Here is a 22114-nt window from a genome sequence, read left to right as displayed (position 1 = left end):
TGACTATTGAAAATGACATGGTTCTTCGTCTTTAAAAAACTTTATATGGGCTTAAACAAGCCCCTAAAGCATGACATGATTGATTTAGTGGTACTATGTTGAAACTTGAATTTAAATTGTGTTACACTGACACTGCTCTTTTGTATGTAAAGATAAAGATTTTGTATGTGAAGATTATATACTTGGAAAAATGCAAATGACACTTTTTGGATCTAGAACCTTGGTGTTAAATGAAAATTTTTGAATTAGTGTATTCGGATGTATGGGGTTCCGCTCTTGTTATGTCAAAATGTGGTTATTCATATTATGTTACATTAATAGATGATTTTAGTCGATATACTTGGATTTACTTTCTAAAACTCAAATCCGAAGTTTTTTTTTATGTTTTAAAAACTTTCATAATCTTGTTAAAAATCAAATTAAAACAAATATTAAAGTCTTCCGCTCCGACTCTAAGGGAGAGTTTCTTTCAAATGAATTTCAACTATATCTAAAAAATCATAGAATTGTTCATCAAAAATCTTGTCCTAGGACCCCTCAACAAAATGGCATTTCCGAAAGAAAACATCATCACATTATTGAAACCACTAGAACTCTACTTATTTCAAAAGAAATTTCAAAACAATTTTGGGCCGAAGCCTCCCTAACCGCAGTATATCTAATAAATAGAATGCCTTCTCAAACATTGAAAAACAAATCTCGTATTGAAAAACTTTTTAAAATTTCTCCTGACTTGAAAATGCTAAGGGTATTTGGTTGTAAATGCTTTGTGCTTCTTGAAAAATATAACAAACTCTCTATTAAGGCTATAAAATGTGTCTTTCTTGGACATGCCAAAAATAAAAAAGGATATCGATATTATGATCAAACAAATGATAAGCTTTATGTTTCTAGAAATGTTACTTTTCTAAAAAATGATAATGGATTTGATTTTGAAAAAAACTAAAGAATAATCCGAGTATGCCTTTTTATTTGATTTGCTACCTAAGTCAAATAACGAAATTGTTGATAATGATATTGAAAATTTTGAGTCTATTAATGACTCAAGTGAAGAAAGGGAACCATATCAAAATCTCGTACAATATTCTAAACGAGATAATTGGGAGCATCCATGTGCCCTTGAAAGATATAATCAACTAACAAATGTTGAAAAAACTAGTGTTAGAAGATCAGAACGAATACATAGGCCTCCAAATAGGTTTGTCTCTTATGAATCATTTTCTCCAAACTATAGGGCTTGTCTTCTAGCCATTCATTCATATTACGAACCATTTAACTACAACGAAGTTAAAAACATAAAAGAATGGGTTGAATTCATGAAAATAGAATTAGATGCGTTACACAAGGCTCATACTTGGACAATTCAACATCTTCTTATAGGAAAAAAGACAATAGGGTGCAAATGGGTTTTTAAAATCAAAAGAAAAAGTGATGGGTCCCTGGAAAGATATAAAGCAAGGTTAGTTGCAAAATGATACTCTCAGGAATATGGAGTAGATTATGAAAAAACATTTGTCCCGGTGGCTTGTATGACCATAGTTAGGGCTCTAGTTGCAGTAGCATCCATTAAAAAATAGCCTATATATCAATTAGATGTTAATAATACATTCTTAAATGGAAACCTTAATAAAGAAGTATACATGGATCCTCTCCCTGGTTTGACTATTGAAAATGACATGGTTCTTCGTCTTTAAAAAACTTTATATGGGCTTAAACAAGCCCTAAAGCATGACACGATCAATTTAGTGGTATTACATTGAAACTTGAATTTAAATCGTGTTACACTGACAATGCTCTTTTTGTTAGATCTGATATGATCATCACTAGGAATGATCAGAAGGAAATTGAGGATATTAAAATTATGCTTAAAAAATCTTTTGATATGACTGACCTTGTTTTTTTAAAATATTTTTTAGGAATTTAACTAGCCTATTCGCCAAGAGGGTACATTTTGTCTCAAATCAAGTTTGCAGCTCATATTATTGCGCATTCGGAAACCACTGATACAAAATATGCCTATACTCTTGAAATGATAAATGCAAAAATGGGAGCGGAAGATGAAGTGTTATTAGATGATCCAACTCCTTATAGACAATTTATTGGATCATTAATGTACCTGTCCATTACAAGATCAGATATAATGCATGCCGTACACACTGCAAGTCAATTTCAACATGCGCCCACATTGGTTCACTTGAGTGCAATATTAAAAATAGTTCGATACTATATCTAAAGGGCTATTCTTATCCTCTTCATCCTCTTTAAATCTTATTGTTTATACTGATTCTGACTAGGGAGAAAATCCCAATAACCGTCACTCAATTACAGGTTTTTATGTGTTTGTAGGTGATTTCTTTGTCTCTTGGCGATGCAAAAAACAATAGAAAGTGTCTTTATCTTACACAAAAATTGAGTACAGGGGACTACAACAACTACCGAGGTCATGTGGATGAAAGCACTGTTTTTTGATATGGGTGCTGATGTCTCAGGACCTTCAAAACTGTGCTGCGATAACAGAAATGCCATATATAGCCAGCAATCACACATTTCATGAGCGAATGAAACATATTGAGATGAATTGTCACTATGTTCGCGAAGAATATTTGAAGGGAACAATTACTTTGCCATATATTCAGTCTGAGTTTTAGATTGCGGACTTCTTAACCAAAGCTCTTCCTCTACCCAGATTTTTGTATCTTCTTAACCAACTTTCAGTGATTTCACCGTAAGTTTGAGGGGGAGTGTTAAAATACTATATAAATATGTATACCTATCAAGGGTATTTTAGTCTTTTTATAAACATGTATTTAGTGCAGTCCATTAGGGAGTGAAATGTACATTTTTATCTTTATTTTTACTTTTTTTTTGTATTAATCATAATATGACTGTTGGGAGGCCGTCCAACTAGTCGTTGGACTACCCCCCAACGGTCATAAATATGACCGTTGGACTGCCTCCCACACTGCAAGTGAGGCTCTATAAATAGAGCCTCACTCTACTCTTGTAAGGCAATGCTCTTAGAAACATTTTATGAGAAGTTTATAAATTTTTTTTTATTCTTAAAGATTTTTTGTGCCTTCGTGCTATTTTGTAGTTCATATTTCTTATCTCTTTTATTAGATTGTAATTAGTCCATTAGAGACCACGTTTTTTGCACTTGTGTAGCCCTTTGTTGACGTTATATTCGTGTACCATTGATTCATTACAATCCATGCTATCGATGTTCTCAAGAATGAGGTCTATGCAATGGGCACCACAGAGGGTCCAAAAGAATGACTCAATTTTTTTTGCCAATTCTTTATTTATTGTTCTATAATTTGCTGTATTATCAGTAATAAATTAAACAATATTTTGATGTTGAACCTCTTTAACAACCTGATCAAAAACTCTGAGCAATACATGTGCTGTCTTGGGCGTATCAAACATATCAATTGACTTCAAAAACATAATTCATTTAGGTCATTGACAAGAAAATTTATCTAGGTCCTTGACTTTCTGTCTATCCACCATCTGTCATAATGGTACACTCAGTTTCTCTTCATGACTGCCTCGTCTTATCAGAATATGCCTTCATTTCTTTCACATTAGTATCTAAATTTTTTCCTCTCAAACGATGATATGAAGGCATTTTATATAAAACCCAAAATGAAAAAGTACCTTTTAGCCTTTTTAAAGTGCACTGAAATCAACACGATACAAGGGTATATCGTACGATACACCCAATACGGGTATGATACACACTCGTATCACAAAACCCAAAGGTAACGATACGAATTGTACCGTATCGTACAACGCAATACAGGACAATACCGGGCAAATTAGCATGCCAATGCTTAGTAAAAGTTGGAATCAAAGGAAATGTCGGGATATAAAGACCAAAAAGAAAATATCGGAGAGATTTTTGAGAGAGAAAAACTTTTAGTCCAAGAAACAAGTTTAGAATGTGGTTCGAAAGAAAAGTATATTACAATAGGAAGACATTGAAAGCTGACGAGAAAAGAAGGCAAACTTGTTTCTCAAGAAGGTATTTTGAAACCGAGAAATGAAGATAATGCATGAATAAGTTTTGAGACAAAGAAGAGAGAAAAGAAATGAAAGATGGATTTGAAAGAGGCAAGAAAGAGGTCAATCTCTTTGACCATACAATTGCTTTGCTGCCACCTAAGGATTTCATCTACAAAATATGAAGAAGGTGGAGGTTGTTAAGGATGAAGGCACGTTTCCCAATGTGGGTCGTGCAGTCTTTTTTTTATATGTTGGTATGGGTTATAAAAATTGCAGGGATGCCACCACTTAGTACAAGTGGGGCAGAAAATACACAAATACCACTCATGTTACAAAATAGTACAAAAGGAAATAAAGAATACAAGCCAATACATGATTAACACAAAACTAAAACAATAGATATAGCAAGCATTCTAATGGTTCCCTCTCCTAGAGTGGTGTGGGTTGTAGATGCAGTGAGGCCTACAAATGGCAACTATCAGCTGTGAGTACTAATAGACCATGAGAGTCATTTAAATTCACATTAACTATGGTTTTCGGTCAAATTCTTGGATCTGAACTCTTAGGTTGGTTCCAACCTTGGTCAACAGATTTGTGGATCTTGGGTTTCTTTTCTTTGGCAAGTAGGGATCTAGACATCTTGAGGGGATGTCAACTATAGTCTTCTTCGTCCAATATTTGTTAATTGCCCCTATTTCATTTGGCTTTACATGCAATGGAGAGTTGTTTGAGGGTTTTTGTTAGAAAATGGTGTTCTATCATTCAATCACAAGAAGAAGCATGGAATAGAGAGAGAGACGTTGGTGGCGGCAGAAAACCTCAATTAGGGTCTGTCGTATTTGGCTTATCATTAAGTATAGGCTGGTACAAATATTAGGGTATGAAAATACCCATTACACAACAAGCTAAATTACAATGGACCATTAATGAACATCAGACTAAATAAACTCGAGTTGGGTTTGGATTCGAGGTCCAAACCCAATCGTGAATGACGACTTCTTTTTATCCTCCCTCAAGTTGTACATGGTTTTAAACCATGAACAACTTGCCTTTTAACATCCAAAATCTATCCTTGATAAGCCCTTTTGTAAACAAGTCAACAACTTAATCAGCAGTCTGAATGAATTCGGGTTCAATTTCCTTCTCTTCGACCTTCTGTCTTACAAATTGTTGATCAATTTCAATATGCTTGGCACGATTGTGGTAGATAGGATTAAATGGCATATTGATGGCACTTTGATTGTCACCTTAGAGAATACATCTAGATATCGATTCTCTTACTTCTGTTAACAGGTGTCTAATTCATGTTATTTTTGCTGTAACAACTGCCATTGATCTATATTCAACTTCTGTGCTCGACCTTGTAGCGACCCTTTGTTTTCTACTGCTCCAAGAGACAAGATTTAGGCCAATGAAAACACAATATCTTGAGACTGACTTGCGCTCATCTGGATCTTTTGCCCAGTCTGCATCTGTGTAAGCAAGAAGTTCATGCATGTGATGTCCATTTATACTCTTTTTGTACAGAAGTCCATCCCCAATAGTTCTCTTCAAATATCAAAGAATGCGTTTAACAACTTCTATATGCCCAATATGCAGTTCATGCATGAACTGAGATACCTGATTGACTGAATAGACAATATCAGGGCGAGTGAAGGTAAGATATTAAAGCATCCTTAGCATCCTACGATATCTTGTAGGGTTCTCATACAAATCTACATCTTCAGAATTGAGTTTCTGATGAAGTGCACTGGGTGTGTTTAGAGGCTTGCAATCTTTCATACCTGCCTTGCTAAGAACATCAATGGTATACTTATGTTGGGTAAGTGTCATGCTTTCAGTAGTCCTATCAACTTCAACTCCAAGAAAATATCGCAGTTTATCAAGATCCTTCGTCTTGAACCTGTGGTTCAGGAGTTCTTTGACCTGCTCAATATGTTCATTAGAGTTACCTGTAATGATAATGTCATCTACATATATCAATAACAGGGTAACAATATCTTTGCATTTGAATATAAAAAGAGAATGATCAAGAGGAGACTGACTAAAGCCATATTTTTCTACTTCAAGAGAAAAACTGTCAAACCAAGATTGAGATGCCTGCTTCAAACCATATATAGCTCTCTTTAACTTCCACACATATTCTTTGGAGTTCCCTTCTGTGTACCCAGTGGGCTGCGCCATGTACACTTCCTCCTTCAGAGTTTCATGTAAAAATACATTTTTTACATCTAGTTGACTGATAGTCTAACTGATGCTCAATAGCCAATGATAGTATGATTCAGATAGTGCCCATTTTTACAACCGGACTAAAGGTCTCATCATAGTCTTGTCCTTGCTCCTGTGTGAAGCCCTTGACAACCAATCTAGCCTTATATCGCTCAATAATACCATCCGACTTATACTTTATTTTATACACCCACTTTGACCCAACCACATTTCGATCGTGTGGTCTGGGAACAATATCTCAAGTGCCACATTCATGAAGAGCTTTAATTTCTTCATTTATAGCTTCAATTCATCTTTTAGAATTTGCTGCTTGATAAAATGTTGTGGGTTGATCTTCCTTACCTAAAGGGGTTAAAAAGAGTTGAAAATCCATCATGAAATTCTCATAACTAACCCACCTATCAATAGGATGTCGAGGGCGAGTAGATCTTCTGGGATAAGAGGATGAAACAGAAACAAAAGAAGAATTCATCTCTTGATCAGAGTTGGAGAGGGTCTTTTTCTTACGTCGAGAGTAAACATTGCCTTTATATCTTTCAGGAGCCCGAAGTGGTTCTGAAATTACACTTTCCTGAATCTTTTGTGCAACATCTGACATGTTCCCCTCATCTCTTTGATTACATTATGAAGGACAAACATCATCAAAACTAGAAAAGAGATCAGAGTTCAACCAGGGGTGATAAACTTTAATTTCAGGCGAAGTGTTAGCATTGTGGTCAAAATTTAATTCATCAAATACAACATTCTTGGATATTTTGATACGCTTACTCACGGGATCGTAGCATCTGTACACTTTATAATCATCCACGTAACCCATAAATCTACACTTCAAGGCCTTATCCTGAAACTTGTGCCGCATTGAACTGTCAACATGAACATAACATACACACCCGAATACACGCAAATCATGATAATTTGGATGAACACCGTGCAAAGAAAAATAGGGTGATTTGTTTTCCAAGATATTCATGGGCAATCGGTTTATGATATGAACCAATGAATGAAAAGTCTCTGCCCAGAAGGCAACTGGAAGGTTACTATCATGCATCATGCTCATTGCACTCTCGACAATATGACGATGCTTTCGTTCAACAATCCTATTCTGTTGAGGTGTATGAGGGCAAGACACATGCCTACTTATTCCATTTGTCTAAAGAAAATCACATTGAAAACAAAGGATATTATCAGAGAATTGATTTTGAACAAAAGAATGTAAATTCTGAAATAACTTGAAGGTTTCAGATTTACATTTCATAAAGAAGATCCATGTATACCGAGAATAACTATCAACAAAAATGAGATAATATCTGATTCCAGACATGGAAGGAACTGGAGTCGGACCCTAAACATCAAAATAAATAATTTCAAACGGTCTTGAAGCTGTTTTATTAATAGAATGAAATGGAAGAACATGACTCTTACACTGAAGACAACTAGAACATTTTTTATTATTGACACTTAAACTTGACTTGGGAATAAGACTGTTTGAAACAAGCTTTTCAATAAAACGACTACTACAATGACCCCAACGACCATGCCAAGGATTCAGCTCAATACATTCAGAAAGACTAAAAACACTCTCAAGAGGAACTGAAGAAGATGATGATGTGAGCTTTAAGATGGAATCAATAGGCTGAACACGAGTGAAAAGATTCTCTTGGAACACATACATATTCTCTTGTCATTTTCCTTCAGTGAATGTTTCCCTCGTGTGAAGGTCCTTGATATGAACATAAAAATGAGTAAACTCAACTGAAACATTAATGTCATCTACGAGCTTAGAGACATAAACAATATTTTTCTTGATATTAGGAATATGAATGACATTTGAAAGAGCAAGAGAAGAGTTGGACATAGGGATGACAGAGTTTTCAATGTGAGAAATATGGTGATGAGACCCATCTCCAGTGACTATACTATTTCTACCAACATAAGGAACAAGATTTAGGAGCTTACCAGCATCACCAATAACATGAGTAGCTGCTCCAAAATCAACATACCAAGTGCTTTGATCATTCTGTTTCAGGTTCAATTCAGCCAAGACAGATAATAACAACTCTTTGATTTTTGTACTATTATTCAATTTATTTGTTCCCTTTCTTGTCTCTGTTTGCTTTCTTTCATTTTGAGGATTAAACCAACAATTAGCTTTGTTGTGCTCCTTTTTGTTGCATAGAAACTAAGTGTGTGATATACTATCGAGTGGAGGAAGAGTACTTTGGTGCCTCTATATAAGAATAAGGGTGATATACAAGATTGCACAAACTATCGTGGTATAAAACTCATGAGTCATACTATGAAACTTTGGGAGAGGGTGATTGAGTATAGGTTGAGGAAGATTGTCATAATACCGGAGAATCAATTTGGTTTTATGCCTGGAAGATCAACTATGAAAGCTATACATCTTCTTAGATATAGAGAGAGGAACAAAAATTTGCATATTGTTTTTATTAATTTGGAGAAGGCATACGATAGAGTTCCTAGGGATGTTCTCTGGTGGACAATGATGAAGAAAGGTGTTTCTCTCAAGTACATTAGTATAATTTAAGATATGTACGAAGGAGTAGTAACCAATGTCCGCACTTGTGGAGGGTGACAACCAATTTTCCTATAACGGTTGGGTTACATCAAGGATCTGCATTAAACTCTTTCCTATTTGATATAGTGATGGATGAGCTTACGAGATCAATTCAAGAAAATGTGTCGTGGTGTATGTTGTTTGCTGATGATATTGTTTTGATTGATGAGTCTAGAGCTGGGGTTAATGCTAAGTTAGAATTATGGAGACAGACATTGGAAGCAAGAGGTTTTAAGTTGAGTAACAGTAAGACATAATATATGGAATGTCGGTTTAGTAAGCAACGAAGTAGTGATGGGAGTGTAGTGAAGCTTGGTGAGTAAGAAATACCGGTGGATGACTGTTTCAAATATTTGAGATCTATCATTCAAAAGTATGGAGAAATTGCTGAAGATGTAAATCATAGGATAAAGGTTGGGTGAATGAAATGAAAAAGTGCAACTGGAGTATTGTGCGATCGTAGAATGTCATTGCAGTTGAAGGGAAAGTTTTATAGGACGATAATTAGACCCGCTTTACTATATGGTACATAATGTTGGGCTGCCAAGAGACATCATATTCAAAAAATGAGTGTAGCTGAGATGCGTATGCTTAGATGGATGTGTGAAAATACAATAAAAGATAGGATTCGAAACGAGGAGATATGTAAGAAGGTGGGCGTTACATCCATTGAAAATAAGATGAGTGAGAATCGTTTACGGTGGTTTGGACATATTCGGTGAAGGCCTAATGATGCTCCAGTTAGAAGGATGGAGAAATGGGAAAATATATTAGTTAAAAGAGGTCGGGGTAGGCCTAAGAAGACTTGGATGGAGATGATAGAAAAGGATATGAATGCTTTGAACCTCACTGAGGACATGACATTGGATAGAAATGATTGGAGGAGAAGGATTCGTGTGGAAGACCCAAAATGATTTTCTTTTTTTATTCATATCGCCGACCCCAATTGTTTTGGGATGAAGGCGTAGTTGTTGTTGTTGTTGTAGAAAGCGAGTATTGTTCTTTGCCTCTGCAAATTAGGAGGAATATTGGGTGTAGGCAATATTCCACGAGCTCCTTGTTCATGCCTCTCTTGACGTCCCATTTTTCGAGATTCATACTTGCCATGTCCTCGACCATAAGTAACTCCTGTGACAAGAACGTCTTGTGCTCCAATGTAAGTGTGAGTATCTTCAGAGAATCCCTTCAAAGTCATCTCATTTTATAAGAGTTTAGCACGAAGATCTTCAAACGTAGGTAAGTCTGGCAAACACAATAAGGAAGTAACCATCATATGATAATCGGGTCACAGCCTGCTCAAAGTTTGTTGTACCATATCTTTGTCACTGACCACATAACTCACGATGGTCAACTGATCTGTGATAGTCTTTATTTTGTTTAAGTACTCCATGATAGTCATGGAATCCTTTCTCAGCGTTTGAAACTCTTTTTTTAAAAATAGAACTCTGGCCTGTGAAACTTCAGAATACGTCTGAACAAGTCGGTGCCATAACTGCATGGCTGAGCAATCATCTGGGATTGCCACAAGCACCTCCTGTGAGAGAGTGAAAGTGATGTAGGCAACCAAAGCCTGATCTTGCTTCATCCAGGATATGTACTCTGGATTTCTAATAAAAGTAATAGAAGTGTCACCCTCCCCATTCTTTCCTTCGTGTAATATGAACTCTGGAATGTCCAGAAAGATCCTGACTTCTTATGAATGGAATGATTTGTCACTTTCAGGTTAGGAAATTAGAATTGTTCAGTTTCTCATATACAAGTTGACTAAGAAAGTTGGAAGAAAGACCATATTGAGAAGAGAGAAATGAATCCATAGTCGATTGAAGGCGAAAACAAGATAGAATAAGAAACAAGAGAAAACTAAAAACAAGAAAGAGTAAAAGACTAGAAGGTTCACTTTAGATTCAACAAATAAAATCCAGAATAGATATTTTAATTTTAGAGAACTCGGTTGCCTTTTTTTTTTTTTACAATCTGCAGACCCGAGACAAAAAACTAGACTATGCAGTAAACTGCTCTGAATGAAGGTCAACCAATAAGAGACACGTTATTTGAAAGTAACGTGTTTTTCTTTTCGAAAATACAAAGGAGAAGAGAAGAAAAGAAAATAATTTAGAGATAATATCAATTAATCAAAAAACATATCTGATATTTTATTCAGATCTGAATCTGATTTGACGTTAATCTGAAAACAGCGAAAGAACAAGATTGATGTGATATCAACTTATGAAATCATGCAAAAGATCAAATTTGATCTTGCATGATTATTAAAATTGTTGTTGGGTGAGATCACGTCCAACAATATGAAAAAAGGAACAAGAAAGATAAAGAGAGAGGAAAAGTCGACGTGAACAAATCCAAGATTCGGATTTTAGAAAGAAGAAGACACGTTGGCTTGAATAGATTCAAAAGGAATAAAGAAAATGGAAGAATAGAGACCCGATAGAGAGATACCTTTAGAAGAAAACAAACTTGAGGCTCATGAGAAGGATACGATCTTCAGGATTGGATATGATGCTCTGATATCATGTTAGAAAATGGTGTTCTATCATTCAATCACAAGAAGAAGCATGGAATAGAGAGAGAGAGACACTGGTGGCTGCAAAAAACCTCAATTAGGGTCTGCGGTATTTGGCTTATCGTTAAGTATAGGCTGGTACAAATATTAGGGTACGAAAATACCCATTACACAACAAGCTAACTTACAATGAACCATTAATGAACATGTGACTAAATAAACTCGAGTTGGGTCTGGATCCGATGTCCAAACCCAATCGTGAATGATGACTTCTTTTCAGTTTTAACATAGGACATCGGCCTTGCAAAATGGGAGTTGTGACTCTGTCAAGCAATCAACCATCCTTAGTGAGGGGGAGATGAAGAGTTTGTCCCTAGTGAGCTAATGAGGCTGGTGGTTGCACGAGAGAGGCGGTAAGAAGTAGGACACAAGATTGTGGAGGCCCATCCGATTGTGATGAGAATCATTCCATTCTTTGTTAAAAAAGTGATTAAGAGTGTGGCCCAACAAGTTAACAAGGCAGGCAGGTAATAATAGCCAAATCAAGTAGGTTATAGGATGGTGGAGAAGTCTCACTTGTGGCACAAATTTGATGGTTGATGAGGAGGAACCCATGGTTTGCCATGTCATCGATGGGTTGAACCTCCTAGGTATAAGATTGGGCTGTAATTCATTCAATTCAATTTATGAGGCTTGCAAGGCGAAATCAAAGTTGCTAAAATATTACCTAGGGAAGAAGAATAAACATGTGAGAGCAGTACATGGCCTGGATGTGAAGCATATTACTGGTGATGGGTGGCTAGGTCGCTAAGAGGCTTAAGGACAATTTTGGATCATTCATGAATGCATATTGGAATGTCAAACCTTGGGGGATTTCAACTATATATAGAAATTGTGACTATGTTTTAATGCCCTCAAAAGGTATAGTTGGATGCATTTTGGTCATGTTGTTGAATAAGTGGAAATGTGGAATGGAGTGTCCACCAACATGGAAGAATTTTGTCTACAATTTTCAAATGGATTTAACGACAATCCCTTCATCCTAATTGTTGGTTCAAGTGATATAAATAAGCTTTTCTTGAGGTGGTGTTTGAGCTGCAGGGAAGCATCGACCATCCTCGATGTTTGGCAAGGGATTTCAATGCCATTTTGTATCTGGATGACACAATTACTCCAAGTAGGATCATCACGTGTATTTGAAGATTTAGAAACTTCAATGTTAATAAGTTGGTAGATCTTCCAATGGAAGGTGGACAATTTTCTTGGTTAAACAAAAGAGAAGACTGTGCTTACATAAACTGGGTAGAGCGATTGTTTCCCAAGATTTCTTTGGAGGCATTCTACGATCTCTTGAGTTGTATCTCTCTTAGAACTAAGATCAAAACACTGGCTTGCTGGAGCCGGGAAGGCATCCTTCCCAATGGAGACTTTTTAATTGTGAATCTGGGTGGTTAATAACAATAAGTTTTCATAATTGGGTGACACAATGGTGCTCTGTTGAGATCAAAGGGAGACGGCTAGGCTATCAATTGTGGTGCAAATTGTTGCTCACTACGTAACATATGGTCAAATGGTGAATATGTGATGGTATGGACAAATTTAAAGACATTGGCACATGGGTTATGAGCTTTCAAGGCTGTAATGAAGACAACTGTACTGAGGAACATTATACCAAATTATCTTGGAGGAAATGAGTAAGCTGAAAGAGAAGAAAATGAATGGCACATAAGGGAGGAATTAAGATGGAAACAAAGATGCAGAATATCTTAGCTTAAAATTGGGGACTAGAATATGCGTTTCTTTGACTAGTTTACTTCCACGGGAGGAAAATTACTAGTATTCAATTCATGAGGATAATAAGCAAATGATTAATGGTGAGGACGATTGCAGGGAGGAAAATTACTAGTATTCAATTCATGAGGATAATAAGCAAATGGTTAATGGTGAGGACGATTGCAGTATCAAAATATTTCATCCAGCTATTCAGTCCATTTGATGGTGGTGGATGAACCATAGGCAATGTGATAATGAAGAAAATTGGCAATAATCAGGTGCAGTCACTGGAGGAAGTGTTGAGTGAGGAAGAGCTAAGAGGTGCAGGTTGGGTTTTAGCTAAAGGTTAAGCCCTGGGGCTGGACGGGTTTACCATTGACTTTCTTAAGTGGCCCTAGCAGATTTATAAAGATGGTCTTCTATCCTTTGTTGAGTAGTTGAGTTCCATAGTAATGCATCCATGCCAAGGGTGCTTAACAGATCATCTATATTTTAGTTCTCAAAACTTTAGAAGGCAAATGATATTTCCCTCTCCTTGCTGGGGAGTTTGGTGAAAGTCCTTGCACAGACTCAGGCCCACTTTTCAAGATTTAATTTCCCCTAGTCAATGTGCATTCATCAAAGGAGGAAGGTACAAAATCTGGAATGATGGCAAATGGAACAATCCACTCCATTATTCCATCCAAGTGGTCAGCATTCCATCTAAAAGGTTGATTTAATGAAAGCGTTTTACACTCTCCACTAGAGCTTCATGTTTGATGTTGCGACGAGTATGGACTTCAGCAAGATGTGAGTCTCTTGGTTCAGACACCACATTACAAATGCTTCTATTTCAGTCAAGATAAATGGGAAAGAGGAGGAACCTTTCAAAAATCTCGAGATCTCTGCCAAGGGTGTCCTCTTTTACCATTGTTATTCAATATAGCTATAGCAAGGGTTTGGCTGCTTTATGCACAAAGCAGCTTATGAAGGATTCAGTTCTGGATTCTGGTGTCAAGAATGGAGTCATTAACTCTACTATAATTTGCAATTCACGTACTAGTTTTCAGTGTGGTTACTATCCCTAGGCATTCAGGACAGTGCTAATCCTTGAGTCCTGTGCAAAACTTTCAGTTATGATAATGAATGAGGAGAAATGTGGTCTTTGTCTTCAATGCAGAACCTGATGTCCAGCAAGTGACAGATCTTTTTCGGTGCAAACAATGAGAGTTATTAACAAAATATCTAGGTATGTCGCTCAGCGAAAAACGCAAAAAAGTCTAAAAAGAAGGAATATGGAAAGAAATATAAGAAAAGGTTACCAAGAAAATTCAGACATGGACCACTGGACACCTTTCTTTAATGTGAAGAATCATGCTGGTCAGGTATGTAATTGTGTCCATACCATGATATTTGATGGCGATTTTCAAACTGCCAAGGAAGCAGGAAAAGAAATTGACCAAGTTGATGTGGGATTTTCTATGGAATGGGCGGAATATGGTTAAGATGTCAGCAAGCGACCTACCACAAGATTTTGGTGGTTTAGGCATTAGAAGGTTTGGTCTGCACAATAATGCCCTATTATGTAGAGTCTGCTTGGAGCAAACTATGGGCTGAATTCTGAACTGCAAAATTAGTCTCCATTCAGTAAGTAGAAATCGAGCTCTGCTCTATGGAATGACTGGTATTAGTGTTCTTAGATTTTTTTGATAGACTGATACTAAAGATTGGAAGGGGAGATAGGGTACTATCTGGCAAAATAAATGGTCGGTACAAAAAAGGCGGTTGGGACTTTTCCTTGTCCAGAACAGCCAGTTGATGGTTAAGGACTGCTGGGTGGTATGTTGAGTTCAGAAGAAACCTTGACAATGGAGATCGAGGAGTGGCTGCGTGCTGAATAGTTTGAAGGATTTCAAACTTAAGAAGACTGGTTGTTTGCATATGATGGTTCTGGAAATTTCTCCACTTTATCGTTTTATTGATCTTTGCTTGAACCATGTGGAGCCATTCAGAGCATAGCATATACTTTTGGTTCCTTGCCTAGATCCAAATTGTTTACGTGGCTGGTGGCTTTGGAGAAAAACAACACCAAGGATTATTTAAGGATGAAAGGAGTCCAAAAATTGAGCTGCTGCTATCTTTGACATTCTCAGGAAGAAACCACAGCTAGCTTAATGTGGCACTGTCCATTTGTTAAGCCCTTTTCAGAAGAGCTTGGCCTGATATTGCTATAGATTTGCACCCTGAGAGTTCTACAAGGGCGCTTCTGCTGGGATCATTTGCACCCTGTAGGAATGACAGATGGAGGCTGTTATCCACTTGGTGGTTTGTGTGCACAGAGCAATGAGAGACTTCCCAAAGGGAGGTCCTCCAGACCTGATTACATTCATATTATTATTCAGGACTTTTTGGCATGTGCTTCACAAAAATTGCCTGTTTCAGACCTCTCGACTGTTTAACATGGAATAGGAAAATCGGAAAATGATTGTATGGGTAATTTGATGCGATTACTTAAAAATCCTATAATTTTTTATATTCTCTGGATGTCCAAAATCACAAATATTCACATTGTTTGGACACTTTTACCCTTCACAATTGCTAATTTAGGCCTTTTTGTGATAAAATTGTATCACTCGGCTATCTACAACACCCACTTAAGTCCAGAATCGTAGGTATTTTATGTGAATTTAGACCTCACGAACCTGCATAAATTTATTTGCAAAATTTTGGTGAAATTAAAACCACTAAAGTCGTAAATATCATACTCTTTTGCATAATATTTTTCACAAATATATTTGTGCACATGAAGTTATTTTCGAAAAAAATTCACAAATAACAAATTGTTTTGCATGTATCTTGAAATCACATAAATATATGTGTGAAACACTTACCACTAATTTCACAAATGGCTTGTGTTTTCACATATTTTGCATGCTCTTGCATGAAGTTATTTGCGAATCTTCAGATGTTGTAAATATCTTACTTAAATATTTGCAATTTTTTGACAAATATGCGATATTTTTTATTTTTTATAAATTTTTTGAATCATATATAAACCCATTGTGGTTCCCAACCTTCTTATTTTCACATAATCTAGGGTATTTTTTTGTCTATTCACATATATGTTATGAAATCTCTTAAAATATATTTTTGAAAATTCTATTAATTGGCAAAAATTAGAGAGTTTCGCAAAATTGTTTTTCATGTATAGACAAGTCAATATAATTAACTTAGAATTAAATGCAGTTGGTTTGCACGAAATTAGATAACTTAAGGTTAACAATTACAAAGTTACATTCAATAAATGGGCTTCATTACAAAGTTATAGTCAAAGATTAACTTGATCCATTCAACTACAAATGTAAGTTTAAGTTAATATATTACAAATGTGCATAATTGTTCACAACTCAGCTAGCTCGATAGACTCTTTCGACACCTCTCTAATTGATGTATTTGCTTTTTCATTGTCTTTCGCACCCTTGAAAGCTCTTTCTTTCATATGTATTTGTAGAACTTGATCATACAATTTTTTATATCCGTGACATGTTGCTTGAAATAACCTTTTATTAGCAAACAACTAATTATAAATATCTTAAAATAGTGAACTGACGTCTAAACACATACCTGCATGAAGTTTAATCTCTAGTTTTTGCTCGAGTATTACATATATTGTATGACAAATATACTGGTCATACTTGTAAAATGATAAAATAAGCAAAAAACATGTACATATACAAAATGAGTTAACAAATAAATGCAAAGTAATAACTCGTTTTCTTATTGAGAAATACCCTTCATCATCTGCGTCGTCCAATCTTTATAATAGTCAAACCCAAATTGCGTTTAAAAAATGAACTTGCAACGCATGCACGAAAGAGTGATACCATACATATAAAAAAATGAGATAACAAACACATAAAAAAAGGATATAACATACATAGAAAAATATATTATTGAGTAAGTTATATTATCATACTATTTTTTTTGAGTTTATTTGCTAAATATGGCTTGAAATTCTACAACTTGAAGTCCTTTTTCTTCATGTTCATTTTCTAAATAACCTAGTGCTCGTTGCTCCATTTGAAAAGAATTAAGAACTGCACCATAAATCTAGTGTAACGTCGTGCATATAAAAATTTATTTATAAGCATGCAAAGTTATGTAAAAATCTACCTTGTTAGCATCAAGGAAATGATACGGCAAGTAGCTGCTCTCTAAGCAGTCAGTTGTCCCACTTCGCTGCCCTTTAGTTGCGATAATTTGATGCCCTTTAGTTGCGATAATTTGCTGTGAACAAACAAAATTTATCAGTTAGTTTTTTATTAATTTGTAGTAAAACAATATAAATATAGTTTTTGTAACTCACAGAAATATATGGTAAGATAAAGGGTCTTTGACAAGTCTCTTTCCCTGTCCTCGTTGTGAGCCACTTGATCACTTGGAGTCTTTATACAAATCTTGCTAAATGCCATATAGTAAATCCAATGTGGTAACAAAAGAACAAACAAAATTACGTGCAAACGTAACAAAAAAAAAACAAATTTATATGCAAAACTAACACTCACGCCACTTGCCAAGAGAATTTCTTTGATAAACTCACTCTTTTGGCTTTGGGGTGTTTTCTTCTATAGCTTTTCCTTTCTCATTAACCAAAATTGTATACGATTAATATCAAATATACACATGATTCAAGATATTGTATATACCTCATATACGATTGATTGTTCCTTGCTCTTCGAAACTTGGGGCTCTTTGAATCACTTTCTTAGAATTAACAATAACTCAATGTTGACGACAACTTGGGTTGTCATTAGCGGTAGGTGCTAACGACAATGTCAGGCTGAGCGGACAATGGTGACAACTAAATGGGTACTGATGACAACTCAAGTTATTGTTGGGGGCAGATGACATCACCTTTAAGAAAGAGAAGCTTTTTTTGACGACAACTCAAGGTCGGTGGTGACAATTGGGAACTGTTGACGATAATTCTTGAGCTTTGATGACAATACTTGAAGGGCTGATGATAACTCAGATTATTGTTAGGGAGAGTGAATGGTATTTCAGCCATAACTGTTCGCTCTGATGTCAGATTAAAGTGATTTTTATTGCGTTGCAAAGCTAAGAATGTTTTCTAGAACTTTTATATTGGTGAAAAATCTAAAAAGATAAATTTGGAGGGCTAAAATTAGATTAAAGATAGTAAGATAGTTTTTTATGAAAAAAATATCTCGGTAAAAAATTGGGTGTCTACAGATGCCCCTCTTTGTTATTGAGCGTGGGAAGCTCGATCGATAACATAAGAAAGTAGATATACTGGTGCTTAAAGAGAGAAAAAGACTGTCTCTAACAAAGCATTTTCGAAAAGAGATCTTTGACAAAAGATGCTAAAGACGCGTACACAACTTAATACGAGGGACTCCCTATTGCACCTGTCTGTATAGGCAAAGAGGTCTGGCCAAGATGCTAGACTATATACTAAGCTTAGTACCTTGTTTCACACGAGGGATCTCCCTTGAACTGCTTCGTTGCACTTTTTCAGCGTGCCTCTTGAGCGGGATTTGCCTTTTCAGCCTGCCTAAACCAGAATGGAAGGCCATCTTTGCCCCCCTCATCTTTTCTTTATGAGATTTTTCATCTGATACAATAAAATCCAGATTTGATCTCGTCCCTCCATTCAAATTCTATCTTCCTACCAACTGTTCATCTAAATGGATTCCAGATACGCAGGAAATATATCGAGATCCACATCAAAAACCTTTAAATAGGGATTCACCCCTCCCTATTTCAGCATCTGGTCTTTAAGTCCTTGAGCCTTATTACTTTGTCAGAATTCTGATATAACCTAACCTAGCTTAGTCGACCCACCTAGCCTAGTCAGCTATCCCAACCTAGGACCATGATCTCTATCTCACCTATCTTTTGGAGCTTGTGCCTAGCCAAAGTATTATTTACGCTTTTCCATGCTCGTCAACCATAGAAAGGGCTACCTAAGTTCAAGGTAAGATTTGATTCTTGTTTTAATATTTATTTAAGTTATTTAATTTGTTTGATTATGTTTTGGATTGTCTAACTTATCGTATTTTGTTTGCCTTATATTTTTTTCGAGTTTTGGTGGTTCCCACCACCATACTCACTTTTTTTATAGGATCTTCAGAAAATTGTTTTAAATGTGGGTTCAAAAAATCAGATCTGAATTTGAGAAGATGGGTACATTCTTCAAGATAAAGAGCCTTTCCTCCTTCGATGACGAGAGATCAACCTAACCAGAAACTCTTGATCATTATATCTGGAGTGGCGGTGTTGCGATGATTCATCTGCTTGTTGTAGACAACCTTACCACATGCACTGCACTTGTATGACACAACATCCCTTTGTTTTGTTCTTCATCTATTAACCTTAGGTCGCCTTGCTTTGCGAACCACTTTTGGTGGATAAACAACTATAAGAGTGGGTGGAGCGATTTGTGGATCATTATTCGTCATCAAAAGAATGTATATTGATTATATGAAGCGTGATACGATTCAACTTTGAATCACTTATTGTAGTAATCCTTTGGTAGGTTGCTTTCATAAAAATGCATGCGATCGCATGTTTGCAAGGAATTTCGCTAACCTATCATTCTTCACAAGAGAACAAATGTTTCTAAAGATCAACACTGTAACTGTGAGATCGGTCGAGGGCTTCGTACTATTGTTGGAGGTAATGCACTACTTGTACACATATTTGTTATGTTTTTTTGTTCAGTTCCTCTAGCTTTTCTTTGACCTTTGACACCATAACATCTGTCATATATTGGCCTCCGTAATCTTTCTTTTCTCAAAAAACTTCATCAGCATGAAACAAAGCTTTTCAATAAGTGAAATTAAGAACTTGTCACGTATGTCGAGAATCCATGAATTGAAACTCTCCGCTTTATTAGATGTTAAGCAACCATATCTTTTTGCTTGAAAGTGACAGTTAGCCCAATGTTTCAGATCCACGTCTATGACAATATAATTGTATGATGCACTTTATTTCTTAACTTTGTCAAGATAACAATTGCATTATTTTTTCATGGTTGCTCGAGCTGCACTCTACCAAAGTGCACTGAGTGGTGAGCAAAATTTCTTTGAAAAGATCTATGTCAAATGCTTCATGCAAAATCCAACATGACATGTAGGCTACGTGTGCGAGACAATAAACTTTAAACCTGGATGCCTATCTGAGATAACTGTCAATATTCCTCTCTCTCTAAACTCATCGAAGTGTATGAATTCATACTTTAATACCTCTAAAAATCATGCTCATGAATTTTTGGACTCCTTATCAATGACTGCAAATGCTATAAAAAACATCTCACCACAAGGATCAATACTCAATACTATGGACATACAATAATATACCTGCATATCTTCTTTTTAGGAATGTGTCATCTACCATAAGAACTAGAGGGTATCCTTCAAAAACTCATCGATGCTTGGCCGAAAAGATAAGAACATGTGCTTAAATCGATCTTTTCGATCAGTCTTAATATACCCTAGTGATCCTCGATTAACATTCACCAGATCCAAATAGGCGAGAAGCATTTTGAAGGGTTGTTTGAATGAATCATATAATACAACCTTAGTATGTTCGCGTCCACGCCATGCTTGTTTGTAAGTAACCTCTACAACTTCCTCTTGATTGATGTCATTTATGATTTTTCTTGGAGTTATCTTCGGGTTATCGTGTATGCATTTATGAATAACACTTGAAATCCACTTGGAAGACACTTTCTTCACTACAATGTTGCCTAGTGATCTACCATATATATACTTGCTATCATACTTCTTCACTTAAAAGAAACCTACTCTGCGTACCTTTGTACAATGGATCTTTCAGGGACAATAAAAAATCATATGAGCGTTCATCCTCGTGCATACGAAATGACTTTGTTATTGCAGCTTTATAAGATATTTACTTTATAGTTATTTCTGATCACATGATCTTTTAAAAACTCATGACAATGTTGGAGATCATTAAACCTTTTCCCCAAAGCAAGGTCTCCATCATTTAAGTGTGTTGATAGCCATTATAATTGTTCACAATATTTAAGCCTTTCATTACGTAATTGCTTATACAAATCAGATGTCTATGCTTCAATGATTTTTAATTACTCTTCATTGTACTCTTCATTGTATGAGAACCCATTGAACGAGAACCAAGGGTTCACATTGTTCAATGCCATTGGTGTATCACTTTCACCTGCCCTTATTTGTCCAATGTCATTAATGTCTTCATTGTCTTCTATCAACATGATATACTCATTATCATCGATATCATCTGATTCTACGCTGACAACATGATAGCTGCTATTACTAATTGACTTTTTGGTTGTATCAACTATATTAAAATTCATTGTATCTATCATTTCATTTGCTTTCATACATGCATCATTCATGCATTTCCAATATTTAAGATTAACCATCAAAATATCACATTTATCATCACACCTACATCTCAACCATAAATTATATCAAAATTATAACTTGTACCTAGCATTGTCATGTGATCGAGAAAGCTGCATGTTATTCAAATTATTATAATGAAGATCACTGACACTTTTTTACGTGGTTTCATATCCTTTGCATTGATCTGTTGATCATGTACAATATAAATATCGTCTACTGTTTGGGGCAGTTGGATAATCGGCAAAAGACTTAGATCGATAGATGGTGCCTGAGATAAATGCACATTTTTCACGTAATTCATATCAACCCATTGATCAACTACTACTTGTTTAACTGCTCCTTCATTAACTTTGCATATTTTCAAGTAAATATCACCACTAAATAACATCAATTTTACATCCTCATCAACATCTATTCATATTTCTTAGTTATTTGGATAATAAATACTGGAGGCTCAAAGCCACATATTTGGTTTCACGTAACATGAAAGCCATAAATTCCTTAAATGTAATATTTTTGGATCTCACTATAGATTTTCAGTTTGTGTAATCTAACCTATGGTAGTGTACTTCAGCCCTTTCAGACGCTATCATTGATAGCCTA

General features: G+C 35.7%; 1 protein-coding gene across 1 annotated transcript in view; it reads right to left on the bottom strand.

Annotated features, from left to right (window-relative positions):
- LOC149837450 (uncharacterized) overlaps window positions 1–18679 on the bottom strand; it is a 47998-nt gene extending 29319 nt beyond the window's left edge. The window contains exon 1 of the mRNA XM_090008040.1: window positions 18571–18679. Within this exon, the coding sequence (XP_089864166.1) occupies window positions 18571–18679 (109 nt within the window). The remainder of the gene's footprint in view (window positions 1–18570) is intronic.
- Window positions 18680–22114: the final 3435 nt, after the last annotated feature.

The sequence above is a fragment of the Nuphar pumila genome, chromosome 5, assembly GCF_984573655.1.
Source record: "Nuphar pumila chromosome 5, dmNupPumi1.hap1.1, whole genome shotgun sequence".
Classification (NCBI taxonomy): domain Eukaryota; kingdom Viridiplantae; phylum Streptophyta; class Magnoliopsida; order Nymphaeales; family Nymphaeaceae; genus Nuphar; species Nuphar pumila.
The sequence above is the reverse complement of the archived record's forward strand: the minus strand, read 5'-3'. Positions and strand labels throughout refer to the sequence as shown.